The sequence below is a fragment of the Saccostrea cucullata genome, unplaced genomic scaffold (assembly GCF_032062105.1).
Source record: "Saccostrea cucullata isolate Sc308-1 unplaced genomic scaffold, CSIRO_AGI_Scuc_v1 ctg1582, whole genome shotgun sequence".
Lineage (NCBI taxonomy): Eukaryota > Metazoa > Mollusca > Bivalvia > Ostreida > Ostreidae > Saccostrea > Saccostrea cuccullata.
The window spans coordinates 61,680-88,797 of NW_026939007.1; the positions used below are offsets into that span (position 1 = coordinate 61,680).

General features: G+C 32.2%; 1 protein-coding gene across 1 annotated transcript; it reads left to right on the plus strand.

The window, feature by feature from the left end:
- Nucleotides 1-14,672: 14,672 nt before the first annotated feature.
- On the plus strand, nt 14,673-19,969 carry LOC134252088 (putative amine oxidase [copper-containing]). Its single transcript, XM_062734528.1, has 4 exons — nt 14,673-14,687; nt 16,930-17,035; nt 17,412-19,342; nt 19,661-19,969. Exons 1-4 carry the CDS (start codon nt 14,673-14,675, stop codon nt 19,964-19,966), a joined length of 2,358 nt encoding a protein of 785 aa, XP_062590512.1. The 3' UTR covers nt 19,967-19,969.
- The last annotated feature ends 7,149 nt before the right edge of the window (nt 19,970-27,118 follow it).

A 27,118-nucleotide genomic window follows, 5' to 3' on the forward strand; every position in this document is an offset into this window, starting at 1 on the left:
TGTTTTATGTGTTCTGAGACCTTCTGTAATTTTGAAATTGAGAAAAAATGAGGAAACTGTGGAAATTGACACAATTGCTTATCTTCGTTGACCCCTGTGTATCTCATATAATCCAATCTAATTTAAAGACAGGTATGATAATGGGTTTTTATAGATACACCGTTGCATCATTCGAAAATAGTACTTTAACCAGGGGAAAATAAGGGTTTTACAATGTATCCATCTAGCCTATAGTGTAATTTAATTACCGGTTCAACCAATCCAGTGAAGCAGGTTTTGAAGAATTTTTTCTTTATTAGCGAAACATGAGATTCCAAAAACATTTTTCTTCTAATATTCTAATTATCATTTAAGAACACTCGTTTTAATCTCACAGTACTTTCGGTCCTTTTTGGAAACGACCATAACACGCATGAACCGGCAAAAATGTATCTTTTCTGTTTTAGATCTGTCGAATTAAACCTAATTTGAAAACTTTTAGGTTATCGAAGCGGGGGGCATACTTCCACGGCGTTTTGAACAGTTGAGTAAAATAATACTTTTATCAACAATATATTGAAACTATAAGATTTCCAAAATACATATCTCTTTAAGTTGTTGTTATATTTAGAAAATGTTTTAATTAATTGTTAGATAACAGTTGACATTTGCTTTAAAGGAAATATACACTGAATGGTTTGAGAGGTCCAAAGGAACATTATCCAATATTTGAATTATTATGTAAAAATGGATTATGTTGTAACGTCAATAGTCAATGAAAAAATAGAAGTGCAAATAAAATATCACCATCTGTATGTAGAAATACCTTCAATTCTCGCTAATCTTAAGATACATTTGATGTTAAAATGTTAGGTCGATCTTTTCCATTTAATTTGAACTCAGAAAACAGAGTTAGCCAGTTGTTTCTTTTTGCATTATAATGTGATAATTATCGCAATAAATAAAATTATATTATAATCATATTATATGTATAAAGGTTTCAAGTACATGTAATGCATGTATCTATCATCATGCAAGAAGGATATGGATATAACAAACAGCATTCCTGCTGACTGGTACCACCCGCCGTGTGCCCCTTGTAATGGTCGAGAAATAATGGTAAAATTCATTCAGTGTATAAATAATGGACAAACAATCAGTATGAAAAATGTCAGTAAGCATTTGTCTCAGTGATACATTGTATTTCCTGACAACGTCATTGTATCTATCATAGAACTTACGAGATGATGATTTCAAACGAGACTGCTCATATTCTCGTTTTATCAACTTGCTTGTCATTTATTTACCTCGTTTTAGAAATTATTCTCATACGAGGGGCATTTCAAAAGTCCTGAGAACTGTTTGATAAAAAATTAACCGTTTTACGGAAATTGAGTTTGGTATCATTGGAAAGAGCAGAAAAATACACCCATATTGTGACGTCATTATTATAATTGTTATGACGTAATATCACCAATAATGATGTCAAACTTCCGCATACATACAATACTGACCATAAAAATGACGTAACAAAAGACACAATCTCATCAATGTAAAATTTTAAAAACAACTTTTGGTCATTACTCGGGTGCAAGCTATCGGACGTAAATGACAGTTGGTAGAATCTTTACATAGACTACAATCTATCTTATGGTGGTCTATTTCAGAGATCTTCTTGTTCTGCAATGGTTTAAGCGATTGTCAAACATCGCAAGTTTTTATCGAATCTTGCTCAAAATATTGCGTTAAACAGACCCAACTGTGAGAATAAGGCAAAGTTGGCAATCAAAGAAAAATAGACGATCGTGTTACTCAATTTCATGGCATCAATTCGTCAGGTGTTTTAACCATATTTGTGGGATCGATGAAGGCTCAAGAGAAGTTAAGATTAGTGTGGCCCATATTTTCTCGTAAAATCCAAAATGGCGCGGGCGCAATTGTAACCCCACCGTACCTCCACATATTCGCAAAAATTAATTCATGGAAATTAAATAAGATTATACATGTTTGTGTAACTTATAAACCTTTTTTGGAGTTAAAAGTCAAAATCAGTACTGAGTTTTGGGGGCGCCGAATTGAATTAATGAGAAAAAATACGTACAAAAACAAGTCAGGGGCAAGGCATTTGTACATTTTATTTGTAAACGGTAAGAGTACTGTTACTCAAAATATATTTGTTGAAAATTGCATTAATATACTTTAGTTTTATACAGAAATTTCTTTTATTTCAGACAATGGAGAACTATATAAAAGACCGAAAATACAGTCGTATCATGTAACTTAAAATCTTGGATGAATGTCGATGATAGCATTACCGGACATATATAAACCGTAAACGAACAAAACAATGAAATATAGTATTGTTGATAAACAGTACCATAGTCCTACTCAATTTCTTTGCAAATGAAAATTTACTTTGAAATATATTTTCAAATAAGCCTTTGGTAGCACTTTTAAAATTGTGCCATGTGGATATAAACGCGAGTTTTCAGTATGCTAAACATTCTATATTCTGACGTCATTTTCGGAGATATTACGTCATCAAAATTATAAAATGACATCACAATATGTGTGTATTTTTCTGCTCTTTCCAATGATACCAAACTCAATAATTTCCGTGAAATGGTTAATTTTTTATTAAACAGTTCTCAGGACTTTTGAAATGCCCCTCGTATGTAGAGCATGCTCTGCGTATCCAATCAACTGAGAAACATGTATATACACTCCGTATGCAGGTTATGAAGGTATATTGCTGCATATTTAAGGGAAGTTGGCGATGGAAAAGTTAATGTAAATTGAAAAAAAAAAACTATTGTGTAACATTCTGCATTAAAGATATGTCATGCTTTGGGAATTAAAAAGTCATTTTTATTAATCTAGTGCTGATTGCTTAAACGTTTCTTGTATTTAAAAATAATGAAAAGAAATGGGGCTATGTAAGTTGTTTTTTTTTTTCAAATATGGTAAAAAAAAAATGCTATTTTAGAGAAAAAGATTGTGCATATTTTTGTTTGTTTTAGATAATTGATGTCCTTTAATTATGCAACACGCTAGGCAGTCATTCCTTATATTTTTTTGTGATATATTAGTTGTAAATATGATGAAAAATGTACACATACGGTTTTTTTTGGATTTATAAATTTCTGAAAAGAAAACTGAAACTGCTAAGTGTTAGTTTACAATACATGAAATATTATTATCTTTGGTGATTACTAGTCTACAAAAAACGTAATTGTATGGCTAATCAATGCATTGTGGTGTCACGAAATTTGTAAGTTTTCTCAAACCTACAAACCTACAAAAACAGCAAAGCTATGTTTCGACATTTCATATAGAACGCAACTTCTGATCTAAGATATGCAACTCGTGCATGAATGATAAAGCCGTATCTCACGACTACAAAACACATGTTTTAGATCAGAACTTGCGCTTATATTATTTTTCTTCATTAAAGTACTCAAATATACTTGACAGTGTTTTTCTTAAAATCCAATGACAATGCTATTTTATAAAGTGAGTTCACCAAGGCCTGGACGTATAGGAGAACAATGAAATAGGAAATTAAATCGCTACGTCTCTGCTTATTTAATGTTTAAATTGGAACATCAGTTATTAAGCAATCCATTGGAATATTTACAGAGCTATTTTATGCATAAAGTGAACCTGACTCTCATGAAAACATTGTCTAATAATTTAATTTTGCTAGTATTCTTGCCTCTCATTGGTTGATTTCCAAAAAGGAACGCATAACATTTTGTATAATCTGGTTTGGTATGGGGACACACCCCCTTGACAACCAGCTGAATCATCTGTATCCATCAATCCCCTCATTTCCAGTCCTTGGGATTCATGGAAAATTCCAGATTTAATGAATGTACCTTTAACTTCAAACAGTAACTCGATCTTACCTCGTGTAAACAAGCGTCATTTCTGCTAGATCTATGTATCAGTTTTTACCTCCCCTCGCTTCCCATCACTTCCGTTACTACGGTTGTATTATTGCGCGGTAAATTTGAACTCATAAAAACAACACAATTTTACATCCCCAGTTGAATAATTATTTCAAAATTAAATTATAAGGAATGACTCTAATTCATGGCTTCGCGGATTATAAAGCGTAAACCGACCCAAACCATATTATACTCGATAATTTGGCCAAGAATTAGAGTCATTCCTTAAATAGATTTAAGTTACCCGATGCTTCCCTTGTTAATCTAGATAGTCCCCACCCACTGACGTGAAACAAAATAAGCAGGTGCGCGACATTTATATTAGAACCTTGACCTTTCACTAGGCAAAATTTACATTCAGGTGTAATTATCAAGAAATTAACTTATCTTACAATTATAGAGTTATAGAAAAAAAAAAGAAACGTTGATATTTTTTATTACATATTTGTATTAGTATTTTGCTGTATCAATATTTTTATGAACAACAGTAGATCCCACGTCTGATGTTTTTTTTAAACGCAATTCAAGCCTTTTAGAATGCCTTTAAGATGTAACAAACTAAATTTAATCCCGTAGGATACCCCTAGTGTGTGAGTGTAAATATTGTTATTTATCCTGTGGGGAGCCCCTCGATGTGCAATTTTATCTACCTGAGAGCTCGTGTTTGGGTAGTACCCGGGAAGTCACAGCCGAGATAAGACCTGTTTGGCTTGTTGTTATGATGAAGTAGCCGGGGCGGGTACTCAAACTGCATCAGGTATTTGAAATTTGTAAAATATGTTTTCTTGTTTGAGTCTACACCTTTAGTATGGTTGTTTTTTTTTTTTATATTTTTCCTCAGGGTCCTATTTCCTCGGGCTTTCGTCCCGTTTCGTAATTAACAGGTCTTGGGCGGGGTACTACAACTTATTACACTGACAATAACCTGTCCAGGGTGAGAGGGAGAGGCTTGCATTGCTTGTGCAGTTACTACTGCATATGTAAGAGAGAGTACGACAGAGTACGGCGGCCCTGACGGACACCTCGGGACCAGCAAATTTCTAGTTATGTGGTGATATTGAATTAAGAATTCAACTTTTTGAAATAATATCAACATTCAATCCAAAGTTATTCCAGACGGCATTGTGAAAGTTTAAAAACATTATAATATGTGATATTTGTGAAATTATAATTTTTCACTTTGGTGAAAGAAAATATATATGTTTATAAAAGGAAATTCAAAATCAGAACTCAAATCTTCTGCAAGGGTGTTGTGATTCATTTACTGCGTTTTAAAGGACACTCTCGGGAACGTGCAGCTGACATACAATTCATTTTTTTATTTGTTTTTTGTTGTAAAAATTTACTTTTGTTTTGTTTATTAAATTTTGTTAAAATTTCATTTGTTTTGTTTCCTTCATTTATTCAAGTTCTAAAAGTGTATAAGTTCACATCTCAACATAAGAGTGTAATTTAATTTCAAAAAGTAAGATAAAAAAAGGAGGCTTATAATGTAAATTTTCAGGTACCAAAATAATGTATTTGAATGTATTTTTTACCGCGTGACTCAAACTGGCAAAGGGAGCAGGGGAACTAGTGTAATTCACATCGTGAAACAGTATAATGAACGCAGTATTTATCACTTTAATAGTAACTATAATTAAGTTTATCACTTCAATCCGTTTTCTGTTCACCGGATGTGTGAGGGCAATAAAATTATTTTATGCAATATGTTTTGAGTAATATTTATCATTATTATCGTTTTAAATAGAAGCTGATTGATTTACTAGCTTGCACATTTTGTTTAAGTGACATAGAAACAATTAACCACTCGTTAGTTGATTGATTGATTTTATATTGTTTAACGCAAAAACGGCAAAATTTCAGCCATATTCGGCGGGCAAGAATTAACCGCTTTTTGAAAATTTTTGGTTTCTCTGGCGGCCCCCAATGAGCCTACTCTTTATCGAACTCTAGAGAAACGATCTTTTACGTGCAAAAGGGGTTGTTATCCTCGACACGGGGCACCATTTAATGTACCAGCCGACGGACTTAAAATTTAAAAATATGTTAACCGTTAAATGTTTGTAGATTGTTTCAAAGTAAAAGATTTTTGGTGTAGGATTGAAAAATGGGTTTTTGAAAAATTTGAGATTCATTGTAGTTTTGATAAACTAGCAATAATTTTTGGTAAATACGAGATTAGGAATATATGTAAATTACCAAACTTGATAATACTTACTGTAAAACAATTTATTTCTGCTATTAAATATTAAAGTGTTCCAAAATTAAGTATTGATATCATAATAAAGAGGATTATAGGCAAAATTTTTAGGAAAGGATTTGTTATTACAAAGTTGTAAACATATGGAATATGACAGGCACTGGCAAAAAATCTGTGATGTATTTTGAAAAAAAAATCATCTATTTTTTTCATGAAATGTAATTATATGCTAGTTCTAAGGATGAACATTAGTTATAGATATTTGACTGCATTTTTTTACCACTGCTGACCCCTCCCCATCTTTTTTTTTTTAAATTTAAACAACTTTCACGGTTACGAGTTACTTTGTACTGTACTTTAAACGAAATTATAAAGAAATTTACCTTGTATATATGTATATATGTTTTTATGCTTTGCTTATATATATAGTTTGCTTTGTTTGCTAGTAAAAGTCAATAAAAAATATTTATCATTGGACAAATCATTACAGCAATTTAAAAAAAAACTTAATTAAAGATGAATCAATCCAACAAGAGGTGGATATTAAAAGGGGGATGCTTTTTGACTCTATATTCATTTTGGGGCGGTATTTCCATTACATGGAAATATTTTCTTCGATGGGTTATATAACGGTCACGGTAGCCTAGTGGTAGAGCGTTCGCTTCGTGATCGGGAGGCCCGGGTTCGATTCTAGTTCGCGGCGCTGCGTCATACCTAAGACTTAAACAAAGGTAGTGACTGTTTCTTCGCCAAGCGCTCGGCACTAGAAGTGAAAGTCACGGGTCTTTCGGATATGACCTTAAAAACGTAGGTCCCGTGTCACGGTAGGCGCTGGCACGATAAAGAACCCTCACTGCTCAATGGCCCTGGGTGCCAAGTATAGGTCTAAATTTGAAGCCCTTCACCGGCATACGGTGACGTCTCCATATGAGTGAAAAATTCTCAAGAGGGACGTTAAACAATATACAATCAATTAATCAATCGATGGGTTATACGTACATCAGAGAGAGAGGAGATGTAACTGGTAAAAAAATATGGATTTATTTCTTCACATGTCTTATAGGCGTCAGTTGTCTCTAGATTGATGAATTCAAATTTTTTGTAATGCTTTTGATCGGGATTGATTTATTTTAATCAAGATTGTGACACGTATTTACTTTCAAAACATGTCTTAACTTTTTTTTTAAATTTAGAAACATTTCTAAATTTGAGAAGATCTCCATTTTAATTTATCAGAAAAATATGCTGTCTTTTATTTCTTTTCCGTCGGTCGAATGGTTTTTATTATTTTACCCATGGAATCAAATACAATGATTGAGTTACCAATGTCTTTTGAATTAAAATCCTTTTAATTTTGAAGTTAATTTGTTTTTGTACATGCATTTTGCAACAACTGAAAACTATTTATTGCTTCCAGGACAGATTTTAACATCAAAGTTATGCCTATCAATCAGAAATTAAACAGTGTAATGACAAAGAATCTGAAATATTTTTCTGGCACCACAGAGGATTTTAGAAGAACTTTCCTGTGTCGAGAATGGGTGTTTTTAGATGCACCATCCAATGCGCATCTTATGACCTCATCTCCGGTGCACAAATTTTGGAGAAGTGTCCTCTACTGAGATTAATCTCAGACCAGTATAGATGGTTTTGTTAAAAAATTATGCATATCGGGCATAAATATACTTTGTGTACAAAATATGAAACACAGCTACAGCTACGGTAAGCACAGTTCACAAATCGTCTCTTTAATCAGACTATGTATATCTCAGTAGTCTCGAGCTGGACCATAGGTTTGACAAATACAAATTACTGTAGATTAATGGTACCCTTAAAGCTTTTGAGAGACTATTCTCGTACAGGATAAATTGCCTGTTTTAGTATTAACCTTGCAACTTTTATTGATGATGCATTTCATAATAATTGTTTCAATCGTCAAATAAAAAAAGATCTTCGGATATTGGTTCTGCGCATGCCCAACATGTAAGACGCACATTCCTGGCAGAGGGAGAATTTTTGCCAAAAAACCTGTGAAATAGTGAAATTCTGAGACTTAAAAGACGGTCATATTAATCAGGATATTCTTCTGTGTGTTATGTGCATATTTAAGTAGACTTAAATACCACATAACAATGGGAGAATCTATGCACATAGTCTCTATAATATCAAACAAATATACATTAGCTAATTGATACAAAATAGTCAAGTAATGATTTGTTTAAAACCATAGTTTTCTCTGTTATTGTTGAAGTTGTTAAACTTTAATCATAACTTTTTGTGCTCATCTTCTTTATCTTTGTTAAATAAAAAAGTCTTTGTGCATAGCATTCTCTACAATTCGTTAGCATCTTTAATTTTTATAAATATGCTTACTTAAAATTTATTATCATAACTTAAAAAAAGTTTTTTGGAAAAAATTCCCCCGCCCCCCGAAAATAATCAACAACAAGAGGCATGTCTTTTTTCATACTTTTTTTTATATATATTTGTTTTTGACATCTGGGGGTCAGCATTTTCCTATCATCATACAGACATTTATGGAACATAGGGAAAATAGCATAAAAATATTGTCAGTAAACTGCCGAGGCCTGGGGGATACAGATAAAAGAGGTCATGTTTTCAAAAATCTTAAAGCTAAGAAATGTAATGTTTATTTTCTTCAAGATACACATTTTGTGGAAAAGGATGAGAACATGATAAGAACACAGTGGGAGTATAAAGCTTTTTTTAGTTCTTTTAAGTCCAATTCAAGAGGAGTTGCTATCTTATTTAATAACAATTGTGAAGTAAAAATATGCAACGAGTTTAAGGATAATGAGGGAAATTATCTTATTTTAGATGTCCTCATTGAAGACTTACCTTTTTTATTGATAAATATATACGGTCCTAATTGTGATACACCCAATTTTTATGTAAGTTTACTTAATAAAATAGAGAAGAATGGGTTTTGGAAAAATTTGAGATGCATTGTAGTTTTGATAAAATAGCAATACTTTTTGGTAAATACGAGAACAGAAATATATGTAAATTACAAAACTTGATAATACTTACTGTAAAGCAATTTATTTTTGCTAGTAAATATAAAAGTGTTCCAAAATTAAGTATTGATATGCTAATAAAAAAGATTATAGACAGAATTTTTATAGAAAAGATTCTGATATTACAAGGTTGTAAATATTTGGAATATGAAAGGCACTGGCAAAAAATCTGTGACGTACTTTGAAAAAAAAATTATCTATTTTTATGATGATATGTAATTATATGCTAATTCTAAGGAATACATTTGTTAATTACAAAAATTTGAATACATTTTTCTACTACTGCTGACCCCCCCCCCCTTTTTTTCTTTAAAAAAAAACAAAAAACTTTCATGATTACAAGTGAACTTTGTACTGTTTTAAACGAATGAAAATACCCAGAAATTTACCGTGTATATGTAAATGTGTTTACATGCTTTGCTTATATATATAGTTTGCTTTGTATACTTGTGAAAGTCAATAAAAAAATTATAAAAAAAAAAGATCTTCCATTTTAGAGCCGACTTAAATGAGGAGTTCAGCAGATGTTTTAGCGACAATAAATACAAAACTCCACAATCATGTATTTTTAGCTCACCTGAGTCGAAGGCTCAAGTGAGCTTTTCTGATCACATTTTGTCCGTCGTCCGTCTAGCTGTCCAGCTGTCCGTCCTGGGGTAGTGTAAATTCTAAATTGTTGAAATCATGACCCCTGGTGAAGGGCTGGGCCACAATGAGAAATCAAAATTTAACATAGCAATATATAGGAAAATTCTTTATAAATCTTCTTCTCAAGAACCACTAGGTTAGAAAAGCTGAAACTTATATGGAAGCATTCTGGGGTAGTGTAGATTCTAAATTGTTCAAATCATGACCCCCTTGTGTAGTGCGGGGTCACAATAGGGAATCAAAATTTTACATAGAAATACATATTAAAAATATTCTTCTCAAGAACCACTGGACCGAAAAGCTAAAACTTATGTGGAAGCATCCTGGGTTAGTGCTTCAAAGGTAAGTGATGTGGCCCACAGGCCTTTTGTTTTGTATCTTATTTTTCAGGTTAAATCGTACAGCAGACTGTTTATTTTGATTTGACTGCATAGATAAATACAGGTTTTTAAATGACTATCATCATGCGTGAAGTAAACATCTAAAATTCCTGGAATTAAATCGTTTGTAAATCTAAAATATTTATTTGTTCTGGATACAAGTGATCAGAAGGAAACATCTAATTTTTGAATACACCCAAAATTTAGTAATGTTCATTAATTAATTAATGCAAATGCTAATTAATCATTTGAAACTTAAGTCCTCTTACTTATCATTATGTACTTGTTTTAAGACATCTAGGTGAGGCGATACCCAGTAAAATACATTTTAAATTGAAGTATTATTTAGGATAATGCACTTTAAAGAGTAATTAACCAGAAAATATTTTTTTTTTCAAATCTTTTCCTTTGCACCTTTACACAAAAAAGAGAAACTGAAATATTTGTAAATTTTTACTTATGGCGCAATATAAGATAGTTATATATGATGTCACTGATACATAAATGGAAACATAGACTTAACCTGCAAAATAGAACCAATTTTAGCATAAATATTATGTTTGGAGTTGAAAACATTCTCTATTTCAAAATAAAGTAATTATTTTTTGTTGTGTAATATTTCATTTTAGTTACCCAATTTCATTGTGAATGCCATAACGACATTTACCAGTAAATCATAATATAAAATAATATACAACAAAATTTGAGAGCATCTAAACTTCAAATCTGTGTCAAGAACCCTTTTACTTTATGCTTATAGCATATTACATTCTTTTGTGGAAAGTCGGGCAAAAAACTCGGTAAGTGCATAAAAAAGGGATTTTTATACCTTCGAATGAATTCATCTGAATTTGTTTTCTTCATATTACATGCATTTTAAAAGACTGTTTTCGCTTCAACACAAGTTTATCTTATAGATTCAGAGATTAGCTTGAATACATTAGTTTTCTTCATATTACATGCATTTTAAAAACTGTTTTCGCTTCAACACAAGTTTATCTTATAGATTCAGAGATTAGCTTGAATACATTTGTTTTTCTTCATATTACATGCATTTTAAAAGATTGTTTTTGCTTCAGCACAAGTTTCTATTAGAAATTCATAGATTAGCATGAAGACCCACATCAAAGTTTGTTAGTTTAACGATAATTTTACTTTATCAATTCAAACATCCTCTGATACAGCAAATACGCCATGATTAACTACCTGTAAATAATAGTGAATGTTTGTACCGTGAGATAAATTGTATAGATAATTTATTTGGTTTAGTACATGTGAATTGAAACAAAATATCTTGATTGATTGTTTCAAACAAATTTAAATCAACTGAATGACCAAAATGAATTTACATGGCTTTTAAAATCAAGCGACGTTGTCAATATTTTTTAAAATATTTTTTTATGACTTGCGATGCAGTTTCGAAAATTTTATTTTGCTGTTAATATGCGTTTTTTCTGATCAATTTCTATGTAACTTAAATCTTAATGATCAAAAAGATTAAAATAGAGCAGAAAAAAGAATTCAATATACAATGCATTATACAGTTTTATTTTACAGGACGACAATAATGTAATTTTGATTCAGTCAAAGCCTATAATTAGTCTATCTCAAATATGAACAATAGAAATTTCCTAATGTTATTTTTTCTGTCATGAAATAGTTATTTAAAATTTTGCTACAAAATACTCCGACATCAACAGATCCTGTACAATCTTTTGATTTAGCTATATAGGTTGATGAAGCTATTCAGTATAGCTTTACTTAGCTATTTTTCTACACTTTCTTTCTTAAAGGAGTAATTTTCTCAGTATGTTCAAAAAAGCGCACCTTTGTGATGATATACAACTTTGAACCCTTCTTAAAATAATGCATGTAAAAATCGCTCATTAATTTAAATCTCATCGAGTGATTTTGTACTCAAACTTCTACAAGTTTTGGGGCTATATAAAGCAATTGATACACTTACTTCTGCAATGATATTATAATGGTGACCAGATATGTTCAACAAGATAATTGATTGGTAACAGTTCAGCAGAATGAGAAGCAATCATACTTTTCCTTGTCTCAAGGCACCCAAGGTAGTGGACAGTTAGTCTAACAATAAAAATTCTCTTTTTGCTTAAAAGTATTTTAAAGCTGCAATATAAAAACTACCTTTGATTTTGTTTGTTGTTTTAATAGTCCATGGTACATGTTTGAAGAGTCAAAAACATGCGACTTTTTGTTTATTTTCAGCAAAAAAATTTTTTTGTGAAAAACTGTGTATAAATAGCTAAATAAAGCTATCTTAGATAGCTTAATAAAGCTGTATAGCTATTTATACTATATAGCTAAATCGAGAGATTGTACTGGACCTGATCAAAATTGAAGCTCATATTGCTGTTCGTATCTTGCTTTCTGCTAGATAATTAATTTTGAAAAAAAACTTAAAATTTATCAATTGCATAGTATATTGTTTAAATTCTTTCTAGATCTTTTCACTTATATAGATGTGCCACAATTTGACGATGGAGAGCTGCAAATTTTGTGCTATATTAAGCATCGATAGCCACTGAGCAAGGAAAGATCTTTTTCATGCCAGAACGTATTGCGACACGGGATCTCAGCTTATGCGGTCTCATCGAAAGGACTAGTCTCCAAGTCCCCCAATGGGATTCGAACCCGTAACTTTTACTTCGCGACCTTAGAGGATAAGATAAACAACTGCGTCACTTGGTTGACTTTATTCAGGAAAAAATAACTGATTTTGCCAGCATTAATTTTTCAAAAGTAATGGAGATAGAAATATTTCCAATCTAAACATTTTATCGGAACAATACAAAATCATACAGAACCACCGATCGTTCCAACTTGCTTCGATTTTTATCATTCTAACGCCCTGAAAGCCCATATGAGATTATAGCTTTGATATTCAAGATTCAAAATATAGGATTCGAAATTCAAACTAGTGATTTAAGGTCTAAAAAACTTTGTATAAAATCACCCTATCTTTAAATCAGGTAATTAACTATCACCCTCTTTCCAATTTCAAATATCAAAATAAAGTACATAATTGGTGCTTTCATTTCCTATAATAGCATTTGGATCTCTGATGAATCGGAGGTCTGTGTTTGCTCTGCTTCTATTTTGTTTTGTTTTATGGACTTTGAGATTGAATACAGTTCGTTTTCTCCATATTAATCTTCTTTAAATCACCGAACATGTATCTCTGCTGGTGAGCAGTCTGTTCCGGAGGATACTTGTCGTTCGGTACCTATTTATTCATGACTACACATAAAAAGGTAATGATACTTCGCCCAGTATAAAAATGCGTCACTTCTTTACGCAGCTAGGATAAGGCTGTCCGTAAAATATCAAACTGTTCAGACTGTAGTAACTTCTCTGAACTACCTAGATATGACGTCATAATAGAATATGACGTCAAGTCACTGCATACTTGAGCTAACATGACGGGGAAAGTGTCATAATTTGTACATGGCATTTAGATTTATTTTCGGACCTTGTTGTTTAATTCAAGTGTTATGATTGTTTTTAAGCTCCGATGTGTTATTATGAAGTTGAACATTTGAAATTGAGATATTTTTATATATTTTGCTTGTCTGATATGCAAATAATCAAACAATATAGGAAAACTATGTGTGAAACGCTCCCCTCACACGTCTGTAGACAGAGTTAGAATTTAAGAATCGTGCTTATATTGGACTGGCACAAGTAAAAGACAAGGATAAATTGAAGATATTCTGCGTAAATCTACAAGAGAAGTATGTCCTCTAACTGGGTTTTGCTGGGGGATTGTGTGTAGTTTATCCATTTTTGTATAAATTTCGATAAGGCGTAGAAAATACCCCCTCTTATGTTGGTAAGTTGAATTTCTCGTAAACTATTTTCTTAAGAAGTAAAAATTAAATCTGCCCCCAGCTCTTTCTATGTACCAGAGATCACGATAAATCGATCTACGTAGCAAACTTTGCACAATATTTTTGTTTTGCACTTGTGCCGAAGCGATTTTTGTGCAACATTTAGGAATGTCATAAATCTCCGTCACGTGATCAACACAGTCATGTGACATCACAAAAATACTTTATTTAATACCTGATTAAACTATCATCTCAAATTGACTACAATTTCAAACAAGGGTTACATATTAAGATTAAAAACTAGATCAAAATAAATGTATATATTTAAGGCATTTAAGGCCTTCGGACACCCTTATCATGACTGCGTAGCTGCCAGGTACCTAGAGGTCGGATTGTTAGATATTCAAATATCAAAACTATAGTACAGACCGGAGAGTTGTCATCGCTCGTTTTATTTCTTTTTAAGAATTTTTCTCACAACATCATAGCTGATCAGCTCTTGATCACGAAGAATGATTTCGGAGAAAAGATTTTTTTTACGTATTAGTCAAATCTTCTTGCTTTACAAGCATATAAAAGAAAACAATTATGCAGATCATTCACAGCCGTAAAGCAAAATGTATCTTCTAGAGGTATGTTTTTCCACCTTTTTTTCTTGATATATTTGTTTAATTCTTTGATTCAACCTTCACACGTTTATTGGTTCAGAGTATAAAAATTGTTTTTATTTTCATTGAATAAAGATTATATTCACTAATTACTGTCTAAAATGTATAGGTCGAATTATTCTTTATGATAGGAGACAAAGATAAACAGTGTTGACAGACAAAGATAAACAGTCTTTGTCAACATTAAAAAATGTACACTTTACCTAAACATTATGATAACAATTATGTGAAAACTGGTTCAAAAGCATTATTCTGATGCTGAAAGTAAAAAAAAAAATACTTGCTACTTCTAAGATGATTTTGAATTATGAATTTCGTTGAAACAGTTTAACATAGGAAGTACAATAAAGAAAATGCCTGAATTAAGACACCGAGAAAAAGTTATTGCCCTTGTCAACCTTTTTAAAGATTGAATGATTGATTAGAAAAATACAATAAACATATTTTTAAAAAACAATATTTATCAATGTCATAATCATATTGAAAAACATTCTTTTGAAAAAAAATTCTACTTGGCATGAATTTAAAATCAATTTCAGTTTAAGAAAAAAACCTAGGATGTCAAAAAGGGATGGAAATGTCTTAAAGCCGCTTCATTCGAAACAGGCACATATTATCTTAAACAATATTAGTATGTCATTACATAGATACATGTAATATATAAAAATTAATTATAAGATGATTTAATAGTTTATTACAACAATCCTTATATGGATAACAGAGACCAAAAACCTTGTTGATAAACAGCAGTTCCTGACGGGAAGTTAAGATCTGTTTTGAAGTCACCTTTGAAAAATACTTTTATCGGTTATATCTAATTATGAAGAGAATTCAAACCCGAGTATTTTTTTCCATTAGTAGTTGTCATGATATGTCTTTTAAAAATTAACTGAATAAAATCCATAGTAATTTTTATATTAATATGCATATTTACAGAATAAAGGAAAATCAGATATTTTTAAAGTTTTTTTTTTTAGAAAGAGTTTAGTAACGAGGGCTAGAATATATTGCCCCTGTACACTTTGTTGTGGAAAAATGCTCGGGTTTGTTCTTCATGAGTTATATATGTAAGCGATTTATTTAATGTTTCAAAGGTGATGTCACGCAATGTAAACAAAGGATTATTTTTTGTGTGACCAAACAAAAATTATTTTTTTAACTTTTGAATTTTGATATCTTTAAAAAGAAAAAGACTTTGGGGATATAATTTGACAAAAGTTGAAATAATTTATGGACAATTATTTTTCAAGAAGAAAATCGAATAATTTTTTTAGCGATGAGAATCGGACCAAGCAATAATATGTTTTACGATGTGACCGTTGGGGCGAGCACAGTTGTACCATCAAAAACACGAACTTCAAATATCAAGCGGCACGAGACATCTCGACTAGCTGTGACGTCACAGGACGCCACGGAGCTCATAGGAGCTTACAGGGACAGTCAAGTGCAATTTTGGTCGAAAAAATAGCAGAATTATTTTCTTTAAAAGATTTCTACAAACTAAAAGCTTATTTCGTTTGACGTTATTATTTTTTTATTTAATAATTTGTTTTACGGTGTGACCGTTGGGGCGAGGACAGTTGTACCATCAAAAACAATTGAACTTCAAACATCAAGCGGCACGAGACATCTCGACTAGCCGTGACGTCACAGGACGCCACGGAACTCGTAGGAGCTTACAGGGACAGCCAAGTGCAATTTTGGTCGAAAAATATAGCAGAATTATTTTCTTTATAAGATTTCTACAAACTAAAAGTTTATTTCGTTTGACGTTTTTATTTATTTATTTATACACGCAAAGGCCATTACTGTTAGTAGTAAAGGAATCCTGGGAATGTTTCTCACAATTTTTTTTCTGACGTATGAAATGATTTCGTTCCGAATTTCCTCTGTTCTTACATTCTAGGCAATTGAACTTGCTTCACGAGCGTCGATTCGCAAGGTCACTGACTTCACCATAAAAAAGTAGTTTAAAAAGAATCCTTTATCGAATTCAAACTCTTTTAGGCTAAATAAGCAAAAAATAAAATGCTGTAGTACATGTATAACTTATTTCAAGAAATTTCTTAAAAATTAAAAAAAGAAAAAAAAAACGATTTTGATACGCAAAAGGACCAATTTGATCGTTGCTTGCTAGTTATACAACTTCAATATATGTGTTGGAGACGTCCGACAAAGAACAGTGTAAATAATAATTTTTTTTTAGATATTGCCACCCGTTTTGGGGTTTCTCCTTTTTACGTCAGCGGGAGTTGCCAAAAACCAGGAAGCAGTTAAAATATATAATAATATATTCTTAAACCAACACGGAGGTAAGAATGTATAACTAACACAATTTTTTTTCAAAAAAAAAATTAAATATGCATTTAATCAATTTTTTTTTTGTATTATGAATTCTGTAAATATTCACCTCACATGAGAGGAAGCCACATTTCTATATACACACATCTGTAATTGATCAGTTTAATATTATAAAAACAATATATGAAACTTTAAAAAAAAGAAACATTAATAAAACGCTACATTTTTTAATCATTAGTTTTGGCTTTTTAGTATTTCTTAATATTTTTTTACTTACATATTATTATTATGTCAAACTTTAATTATCACAAAAGAGCTTTGCTGTGATCAATATATACAATATGTATAATTCAACTTTCGGCATGTATGCTTATCGTTTTCTTACAGTCCCCCAGAATGGTGCAAGTTACCCTGATTGGTGTCCAAAATGTCGCGAACTGCCACATTGTGCCATAGATCACCGTGAACCTGAATACCCGTCAGCATTTCATGACCTGACTAGTCAGGAAATCAAATCAATTTTCAATTTTTTGTTTGCTCAAAGTCAGTTAAATCTTACCAGGCCGAGTGAGGCAACTTTGTCTTCCAACTACATCTTCTCGATGGAATTAATTCTTCCAAATAAAAAGCACATAAAGTCTAGACGTCATAAAAAAGTGGCTAGGAAAGCGCTAGTCACGGTATTTTTGGGTGGAAAAGAGAATCCAGTTGTTGCAGAGTATTGTGTGAGACTAAGACCTAGACCACAATTTTGTGGAAGACCTAGATTTATCCCTTTTTATTATAGACCTTTCACAAATCCAGAATTCTCGCTTGCTATTGAAATTCTGAAAGAAGAAGCAGAGAGATTAGTAGGTGATATTTTGCTTGAGAGTTTTGAAGCAACATTACTGAATTGTGGGGATAGATGTTTAGATATTGAGACGGCAGTCCCTTATGCTGCCGTGGCATCAGGTGTTCGAGGTAGAAATTATCGCGGTATCTGGTTTCCTTTTTTCCAAAGTCGGCGCCCAAGTCTATTGAATCCTGTTGATTTTGTTGTTCTAGTCTTGTTTGATGGGACAGCTACACCACAAACTGCGGATGTCTGGTACAATGGTCAACTGTTTACCTCGCTTCAAGCATTTAAAGATGCTTGGCGACAAGGAACAGTAAAGAAACTCCATGTGAGCTTCCCTCCGAATCCACGCCCTGCAAAAGTATTTCCAAAGATCCCACAAAGGCCTCCAACACAAGTAGAACCGGACGGAAAACGTTACTCTATCAAAGGCCAGTCAGTTCACTACATGAACTGGGACTTTCAGTTTGGAATATCTCCTACTCATGGTCCACAGTTGCACAAAATAAAATTCAAAAATGAACTGATTGTTTATGAATTAGGTCTGTCTGAGATAACGGTATTTTATTCTTCTGGTGAACCTATTGGCAGATTTGCTAATTTCTTCGATACTGTGGTGCTGATTGGAACAGATGTTCAAACCTTAGTTCCTGGTGTCGATTGTCCAACCCACGCAACTTTTGCGGATTCCACATTTATGTCGGAATCTTCAGATGTTCCAATAATACGAAGGAATTCCATATGTTTGTATGAACACAATACAGGTATCCCTCTTAGAAGACATTATGTAGCAAACGACTTTCCATCAGGGTATTACGAAGGTGCTCCTAATAACGCTCTTGTTCTCCGAATGATTTTTACTCTTGTCAACTACGACTATATCTTTGATTTCATATTCTATCAAAATGGTGTTATGGAAACAAAGGTAATGGCGTCAGGGATAGCCTTGCCTTCATACGTTCAGAACACATGTAAATATGGGTTTCAGATGAACAGACAATCTACTGGTCTTCTTCATCAACACATGTTTCATTTTAAGGTTGATGTCGATATTGGAGGCACAAAAAACAGCTACTCCACATACGACATTCGAGAAGAAAGTGTTCCAAATGAATTTTCGACAAAACCCAAGAGATGGTTCCAAACAAAAATAGTAAAAGTCAATTACACAACGGAGCGGGAAGCTGCATTTAAGTTTAATTTTAACAAACCTAAATACCATGTGTTCTTCAATGAAAAGAACAAAGATAAGTTCGGAAATCCTAGGGCCTATCGGCTTCTTTTAAGAGGAATAGCCAAAAGTCTCTTCAAGGAAGGTAAAGGGAATGAGCCAGGCGCTCCGTGGATGCGGTATCAATTAGCAGTCACAAAAAGAAAAGAAAAGGAACAATTCAGCAGCTCTAAATATGCATCCTACGACGGAGAAGACAGTGTGGTCAATTTTGAAAACTTTATAGGCGAGGAATCAATCGTGCAGGGGGTAAAATAATTTTATTCTTATCACAGTATTAGTTTTCAATTCAATTTTCAAATATTTTCTCTTAATACTTCATTCAGAGAGAGTTAAAGAGAAAGAAAGATTTTTCTCTATACATCTTTTATTTTCTACTGTATTTAAAGCATAATAGCTTTCTAGACTGAAATTTTAGACAACTGGGATGGGAGGAAGTGCAGGAGCAAGCAAGAGAGAGACACTGAGATTTAGAGTTTTTATTTTCATCTATCAATTTTTATTGTATTTTAGGCGCTTTTCATACTAGGCTGAAAATAGTTTTTTTTTAAAACATTTTCTTTTCAGGACCTGGTTGCTTGGGTAACATTAGGTATCCATCACATACCACATACGGATGAGGTACCTAACCAACAAACAGTCGGTGGTGACGTCAGCTTCTTCCTTCTTCCTTTCAACTATTTCCCTAGAGACCCAAGTTTAGGTATTCGAGAGGGCGTAGAAATATTCTACGATGATCCAAAGGGTCCTCTGAAGGTAGAATCGGAATCTGATATGGGGCAGGTTGACTGTGTACCTACGCGAAAGTACTCCATAGAAGACCTGGCAGCTGAGCCTGAAGAGTTCTTACCTCGACCAGTGGCTGAAGAATGACTTCAAAACACTACAAAATAAACAGGGTCAAGCAAAACGTACTGTTTTTTTTCTTTCAAGGCATGGTACATAGTTAACAAATGATTGCGTCTTTCACTATTTTTTATTAAAAATTCAAACATGCTGTTGAATAAATACAACGTTTAAAAAAGACATACATGTATGTTTGTTAAGATCTGTTGGGGTTGGAGGAGAACAGATCTAACTAGTGTAACAGGATTTGGTCTTACAATCTAAGGTACTATTCACGACACCAGTGTAAACGGATTTCTTTACACGGTCGAACATTACACAATACCAGTGAAACGAAAATGGTCGTATGCAAATACCTTTCATATCATAAATTTAACTCCTTAAATGAAACACAATTTCTTTATCAATTATAGTGCTTTGCGTTTTATACCAAGTTCTAACTAACCAAATAAAAATAAATTTCGAAAAATAAAAGATTCTTACACTAATAATTTGTGAGCTTTTAGGATCAAAATTTGATGGTTGATCTTAGTTGTCGATGGCGTCACATTTTCATCTTCTTTTAAAGAACCACTGGGCGAAATCCAGAGCTTTTGGGCAGATTTGAGTCTGGAACTTTATTTCTAAAATTCTGCATCATTTTAAAGTTCAAACATGAAATCTGGATTCTTCAATAATGCAAATTAAACTATTTTCAGTACAAAAACAGCCATTAAATTCCATTCAAGTAGAATTAAGCTAGAAACAAAATTTTGTGGAGGAAGGATTTTATAAGAATTTTTTTTCAATCTTTGAACCATGAACAGTACTGTTAATTTTAGATTCCTATTTTTCTATCCTCGTTGCACATAATTTTCTTGCGGCAAAATGTGTTATACTGGTTCTGAAATATCTATTAAATAAATTCTAATGTAACCGGTAAGCAGGGGATGCCCACTCCTCAATGGCACCTGATCCCACCTCTGATATTTCGGAGGCCCGTGATTGCTCTGCTCTTCTTTTATGGAATTTGAGATTGAATACTCTTCGTTCTCTCCTTATCCTTCCTTCAACGAATTATGACAAATATAGTAAAAATACTGTCTCAAACCATATTGTCTCAAAGTCCAGGACAAAATTGAACAAAGTTTAACACAAAATACACTAGTAATACCTAAACAAAGAAATTGCATCATGTACCCCCACTTTTGATATTCGTTTCTGAATATTTAAGATTACTTTGACCGACCGCTTAAATTCGGTTAAAGTTTGAAACTCACAATAGTTTTCATGTTAAGTTAATTTCCAATGCCCGAGAAAGGTAAAATAATTAATTATGCAAAGAAATTCGAAAACTTTTTTGTTACAATTTTAAAGTGTCTTTTAAAAATAGATTTATTGTTTATTTTGTTCCATGCTTTATTTGGATAAAAACACTTGGGGGGAGGGGGGGGGTCGAAGATGTCATTTTTGACGCGTCACAAATTTCAGTGCAAGAAGGTCATATCATCATATCAAATGTACTGTAGGATAGGTTTTGACACCCATTTTTTGATTTTATTTTATTTAAGCTTTCTATGTAGAAACTAAAAATATATTTGACAAAAAATATCATGGACCAGCCCCGCTAACATGAATCTATTGATCTAGAAAAAAAGATATTTTAAAGAGCAAGAGCCATATAGGGCCTTCTTTGGTCCTAAACATTTCTTAAAAAACGCAAGTGAGTTAAGGCTACATATACATGTAGAGGTTTCTATGCAAAATATCTGATTAAATTCCATAATTGCTCTACCTACCGCACAGAAAGTGTTAAGACTTGTTTTCTAATACATTCTTGGTATTCATGATATGCGATAGCCAGTATTCATTATGACGTCATATTATGACGTCATCGACCTCTACTACACAAGTTTATAAGAAATATCAACAAAATCGCTTCGGTGCAAGGCATGCCTTACTTTGTTTAACAGAAACAAGGTATAAAAAGACGCAGGATAGTAAAGGATTTAAGGTATTGCTGCATAGATGTCGGCACTGCAATTGTTTACTTACTATTCGTGCAGTTTTAAGTTTAAACAGGGTAAAATTTCACAGTCCAGTGTAAGTTTCCTAAAATTTTTATCGATTGAGAAGGTGCATAGGATTTGTGCAATTCTATTAATTTTAAGAATATTCTCCTTAATATTATACATTGTTTATTTTAAGTTAGATATGATATACCCTTGCGCCGACGTGATTTTGTTGATGTGATTTATTACCTTGAATGGGAGAGAAAAATGACGTCATAATATGACGTCATAATGTGCACTTGCATTAATAAACTGTGGGTTTTAAGTATGTATAAGAAAATCTATTTGAACTTTCTCCGTACACAAAATATACAATTTATGAATTTTTATTAGCTCGTTTGCATAGAAATATTCGTATTTAGCCTTAACTCACTTGAAAAATTAAAACTGTCCAGTTAAGGGTGCAATTGCAGTATTTATCTCTTGGACTTTTGATGACAATGTATCTTTTGAACATGGTGTAATTTTTTCTGTAGTTCTCTGGTCATAAAATGCGCCATTTTCCCTTATCCACTGTGTCTTTGTAAAAAGTGGCCTAAAGTTAAACCATTTTTCAATATTTCAGAAAGAGCGCAATCCATTATCCAAAATATGCAATTACATAACAAAAAATCTTTTTTTGAAGAATAAAAAACATGTTTGAATTTTTCGATCGCGGGTTATTCTTATATTTTAATTCTTTGCTGAATGTAGTCTGCTACATGTGTTTTCCTGCAATACTTAAGAACATTGCATTTTCTCAAAGTTTGTTATCCGATACTCAGATTCTCAAAAAGATTTTTACTATAGGAAATGAAAGCACCAAGTCTCTACTTTATTTTTATATACGAAATGGAAAAGAGGGTGATACATTTTGTAGTTATAATACAATACCAGGCCATGATCATTTACTGAAGAACATGTACCTAGCTCTTTGATATGCTGTTTTTAGGATTTCTTTAAGAACAAAAAAAAGACGTCTGAATTTTTCCACAAAATCACATATTAGAAATTTTGTATCTAAAAACTACAAACGATACATAAAAGACTGTAAATAGGGAATCAAATATCAATTTGTCAGAAATTTCAAACGATACAGAACACTGCCGTGAGACCTATGTACTAAACAAGTCAACGGCAAATCCCAATTGTATTGTCACATATGAACAAAAGGAAAAAAAATCCTGACCTCTATAACAACAGCCTAACATGAGATCTATTTTTTCTAATTTTTCGTATCAATTATGACAATATAATTGCTTTCTGACACTAAATACTATATTTTACAGATGTCGGAATAATTATACTCGGCTCTTTCTTTAAGGAAGACAAAACTTTGATAGTTTAGCATGTCATTTAAGTTTTTGTCCTACTTAATCAATATGAGGTCACAAAGACATATAAAACTGAGATTGCATAACAGATTTGCACTTTCTTTAACAGACAGGAGATGGGTCTATTTACGGTATGCTTTCATTTCTCGTTTTTAATTGTTTGTGTTTATTTTAAAAGATGTATCTGATTACAATTTATAACATTATTAACAACTTTTTAAAGATACATTTGAAAAACTAAATGATGGAAAATCAAAAATAAAACTTATTTCACAACAAATCCTGGGTTACTGGATTTAACATAAATTTCCACAAGCGTTTTAGCATTGTACTCCTAGCAATAAGTTAGAAATCCTTTTGTTTACTTTTTCATAAAAAAAGTGTTCTGGTGTCTTTAAGACTTTAATTACTGGACAATAACCGATAAGTATTTATCGCAAAGCGTCTGGTAGACACGAGGGTTTCATTGATTTTAATATACTCTCACTACTTTAAAAAACAAAATACAAGGTAGAATTAAAACCAATATACGAGGGTTGTCCGAAAAGTTCGTGGACGGGTTCTATACTGATCGCTGCAATTGTTAGTTTGAAGTGAAACTTTCCATACTTTTATAATTATACACACTTTTCTCTTTTTGTCAATTAAATAAAAAATGTATAGCCCTTCTCCGTATTTGAATATAGTAAGTCGATTTTGTAATTACATTTATTTTAATTTTGCGTTCGAAAAATTATGATATTCAATATGACGTCACAAAAATAGGCAATCGTCATTTTTGAGAAGTTTCAGATATTTTGAGCAAGTAGTTCTCAGCTTATTGATTCATAATGAAAGGGAACGGTCTCGATTCACCGTGGAAAACGGTGTAAGAATTGGACGCCACAGAACAGCGCTCTGTATAATATGGAGACGTCACCGTATGCCGATGAAGGGCTTCAAATTTTGACCTATACTCGGCATTGAGCAGTGAGGGATCTTTATCGTGCCAAGGCCTACCGCTGACATGGGGCCTTGATTTTTAAAGCTTTGAAAGCTTTCATTTCAAAGTGCCGAGCGCATGGCGAAGGAACAGTTGCTACCCATTTTGTAGATCAGTCGCGGTCGAGATTCGAACTCAGTACATCCCTAAAAAAATTGATATAACTTTAATAAATGTTAGTAAAACTGAATGAAATTTTGCATATTATTTTAAAATATATTTATTTATCATTTTATTGAATATACAAAATTTGTCGAATTGCAACATATCTTCGGAGAAATTTACATCGTCCAAGAACTTATCGAAGAACTGTGACAGTCGTAAATGTCTATTGAAAGTGATGATAGGTTAAGTATGGAATAGAATACTCTAAATGCCTCTAAATGATTACATATATATACTTACTGGAGATAAAATACGAATTAAGCAATTATACAGTTTAAACTTTTAAGCAAGATTAAGAAAGCAAAGTCACAAAAGATACCATTAAAATAACATATCGTCATACAAGGATGTCCTCTTGTTTGAATAAAAACACGACTAGAGAAATGTGTAATCATGCTCCATTAAAAAAAGACAAATCAGAATAGAACGAATAAAGAAGTCATTTCAAAGGTGGGATCAGATTTTGAATGTTGTCTGCATGTTCGGCATATAATTAACATATTAAAATCAAGACCAAAGTGGAAATTTAATGATAAGTTTTAATACAATTCATTGAACAATTAACGGGCTTAATGATATTTTGACTACAGCAAACATAATTTCTTGACATACATATGTTTATTTCCTTTTGAATACTAAAGGAAATATGAAATTGGTCTTTGTTAACCGCCTAATTCTAGTCCATATTTATAAGGTACCATAGGGTCATTTAACATTAAAAAATTCTTAGCAAAAATTTCCTTGAAAATTATAAATTTGTTTTACAAAAGAATTGTAAATAATTTGAAAGTAATTTGCAAAATTAGCGTTTAAGCATAACATTAAATTTTAAAATTTTTACAAATTTGTATGCCTTATTGATGAATCTCTTTAAAGGTTCTGATGTCAATTTACCTTAATTATGTACTTATACATATACATTGTATAACGTTTTACATGCAGATTTTATTTTTGTTCTTCCTACAAACAATTTTTTTAATTTTATCATTTCTATTTGTTTCATCTGTGATAACTTTTTAAAAATAAGTTTAGGTGACTTCTTGATCATTCTTCTGTAAATTTTGCCAAAGATCTAAGTCATTGGCTAAGACGTTAAAGAGGCCAAATAAGCAAAAAAATGCTGTCTCTGTGCATAATAATACCCTTTTTTCAACATTAATGTGTAGATTTAAAAAAAAATGACAGTTGTTTTTTATTTAAAAATTTTACAATCATTTTCAGGGTGAATTGTCTTACTAATTTTTACATTTATCCTATCAAGTGACATTTAGAAATATACAAAATATGGGAAAAAAATATACGAAAAGTATTATTTTCAGCTAAAAGTCGTTTCCCCCTTAAGCCTTCTTCCCACTTTTGTACTTCTATAAACATTTTGAGATCTATCCTGTTTATATTTTTTTTTACCTTTTTCCATGTGCAGAAGACTATCAAAGCTTCAACAATTAAAATACTTATGAATGACTATTTTAGATACTACAGCCTGTTGTGATCCTTCTTCTTGGTACGAGGACTGAATGTATCAGAAACCAAGAAACAGGTGAGAAAATTTTACTTAATTGTTAAAATAACTCATCGAAAGCACAAATATGGTAACTACATATATTCAAAAGATGAATTTATGGAGATAACGTACAATAGTCAAAAGTATATTAAAAATACAAAATAGGAGCAGGGCAAACACAGACAAACAAAGCAGCAGAGGTTGGATCAAGTGCGATGGATAAGGGAGCATCCCTGTCGACCGGCCAAATCCGCCTTGTGCTCCTTGTCATGATCGGAAAATAAAGAAAATCTTCGTTGTCAATTTTGTAAAAGTCAGTCTTATCATTAAGAATAAATGGTTTTCTTTAAGTGAAAGGATCATCCACATTGAAACAAAATGGTATACCTGTGTAACGTAGATATTGACTTGGGATGATGATTAACCCGAGGGGTCATTTTTCAACGTTGAATTCTGAGACCAAAAGTGTTGAATTTAGACCTTTGTCCGTTAAAATCTGGACCGGGTCGTAGAATTTCGATCATGAAACCGGTTATAAATTAAACAGCATGAAAACACATAATTATTTATTACTTGGTTTTCACAACTGTGATTTAATCCATAGGCTTTAGGAACAGGGGGCGCTAGGAATGCTTACCCCCCCCCCCCCCCAACCTCACGACAAATACAAAACTATACATTTTAACATCAGTAGACAACTTCTTTCTCAATACAAAAGGAACTTTGAAATTTTCGTATCATGTGATAGGTCATCAACGAAAATCACTGTTAAATATCATCCTGATTCTACCTAAAGGTATCCTGAAGTTGATATTAAAAGGGAGTTGTAGTTCCTTACCGACACCGCTTTCCAGTCTTCGGAGACTTTCGATGGATACTAATTGTGCCCCTTTATTGGCACACCTGTTTTGATATTTCTATAAAGCAGAATCAGAATATATATTTTTAGAATTTTTACATGTCAAGAAAACACTTGCTGCGGGGTTCAACTCAGTTTTTTTTAGATATACTGATGGCGTATGATTAAGAAACAATACGTTCTTTAGTCCATATGTTGACTCGATATATCCCATTCAGTGAACTTTAAATTAAATTCACCACTGAATGTGTCGAAATAGAATCACATTGTATCGAATGAGAATACAATGGATACTCAAAAATCCG

What these genes read in the sequence shown, in the direction of transcription:
- LOC134252088 (XM_062734528.1), top strand. An exon ending in ATTCTTAAACCAACACGGAG is followed by an intron (nt 17,036 to 17,411) that starts GTAAGAATGTAT and finishes GTTTTCTTACAG; the next exon opens with TCCCCCAGAATGGTGCAAGT. An exon ending in AGGAATCAATCGTGCAGGGG is followed by an intron (nt 19,343 to 19,660) that starts GTAAAATAATTT and finishes TTTTCTTTTCAG; the next exon opens with GACCTGGTTGCTTGGGTAAC.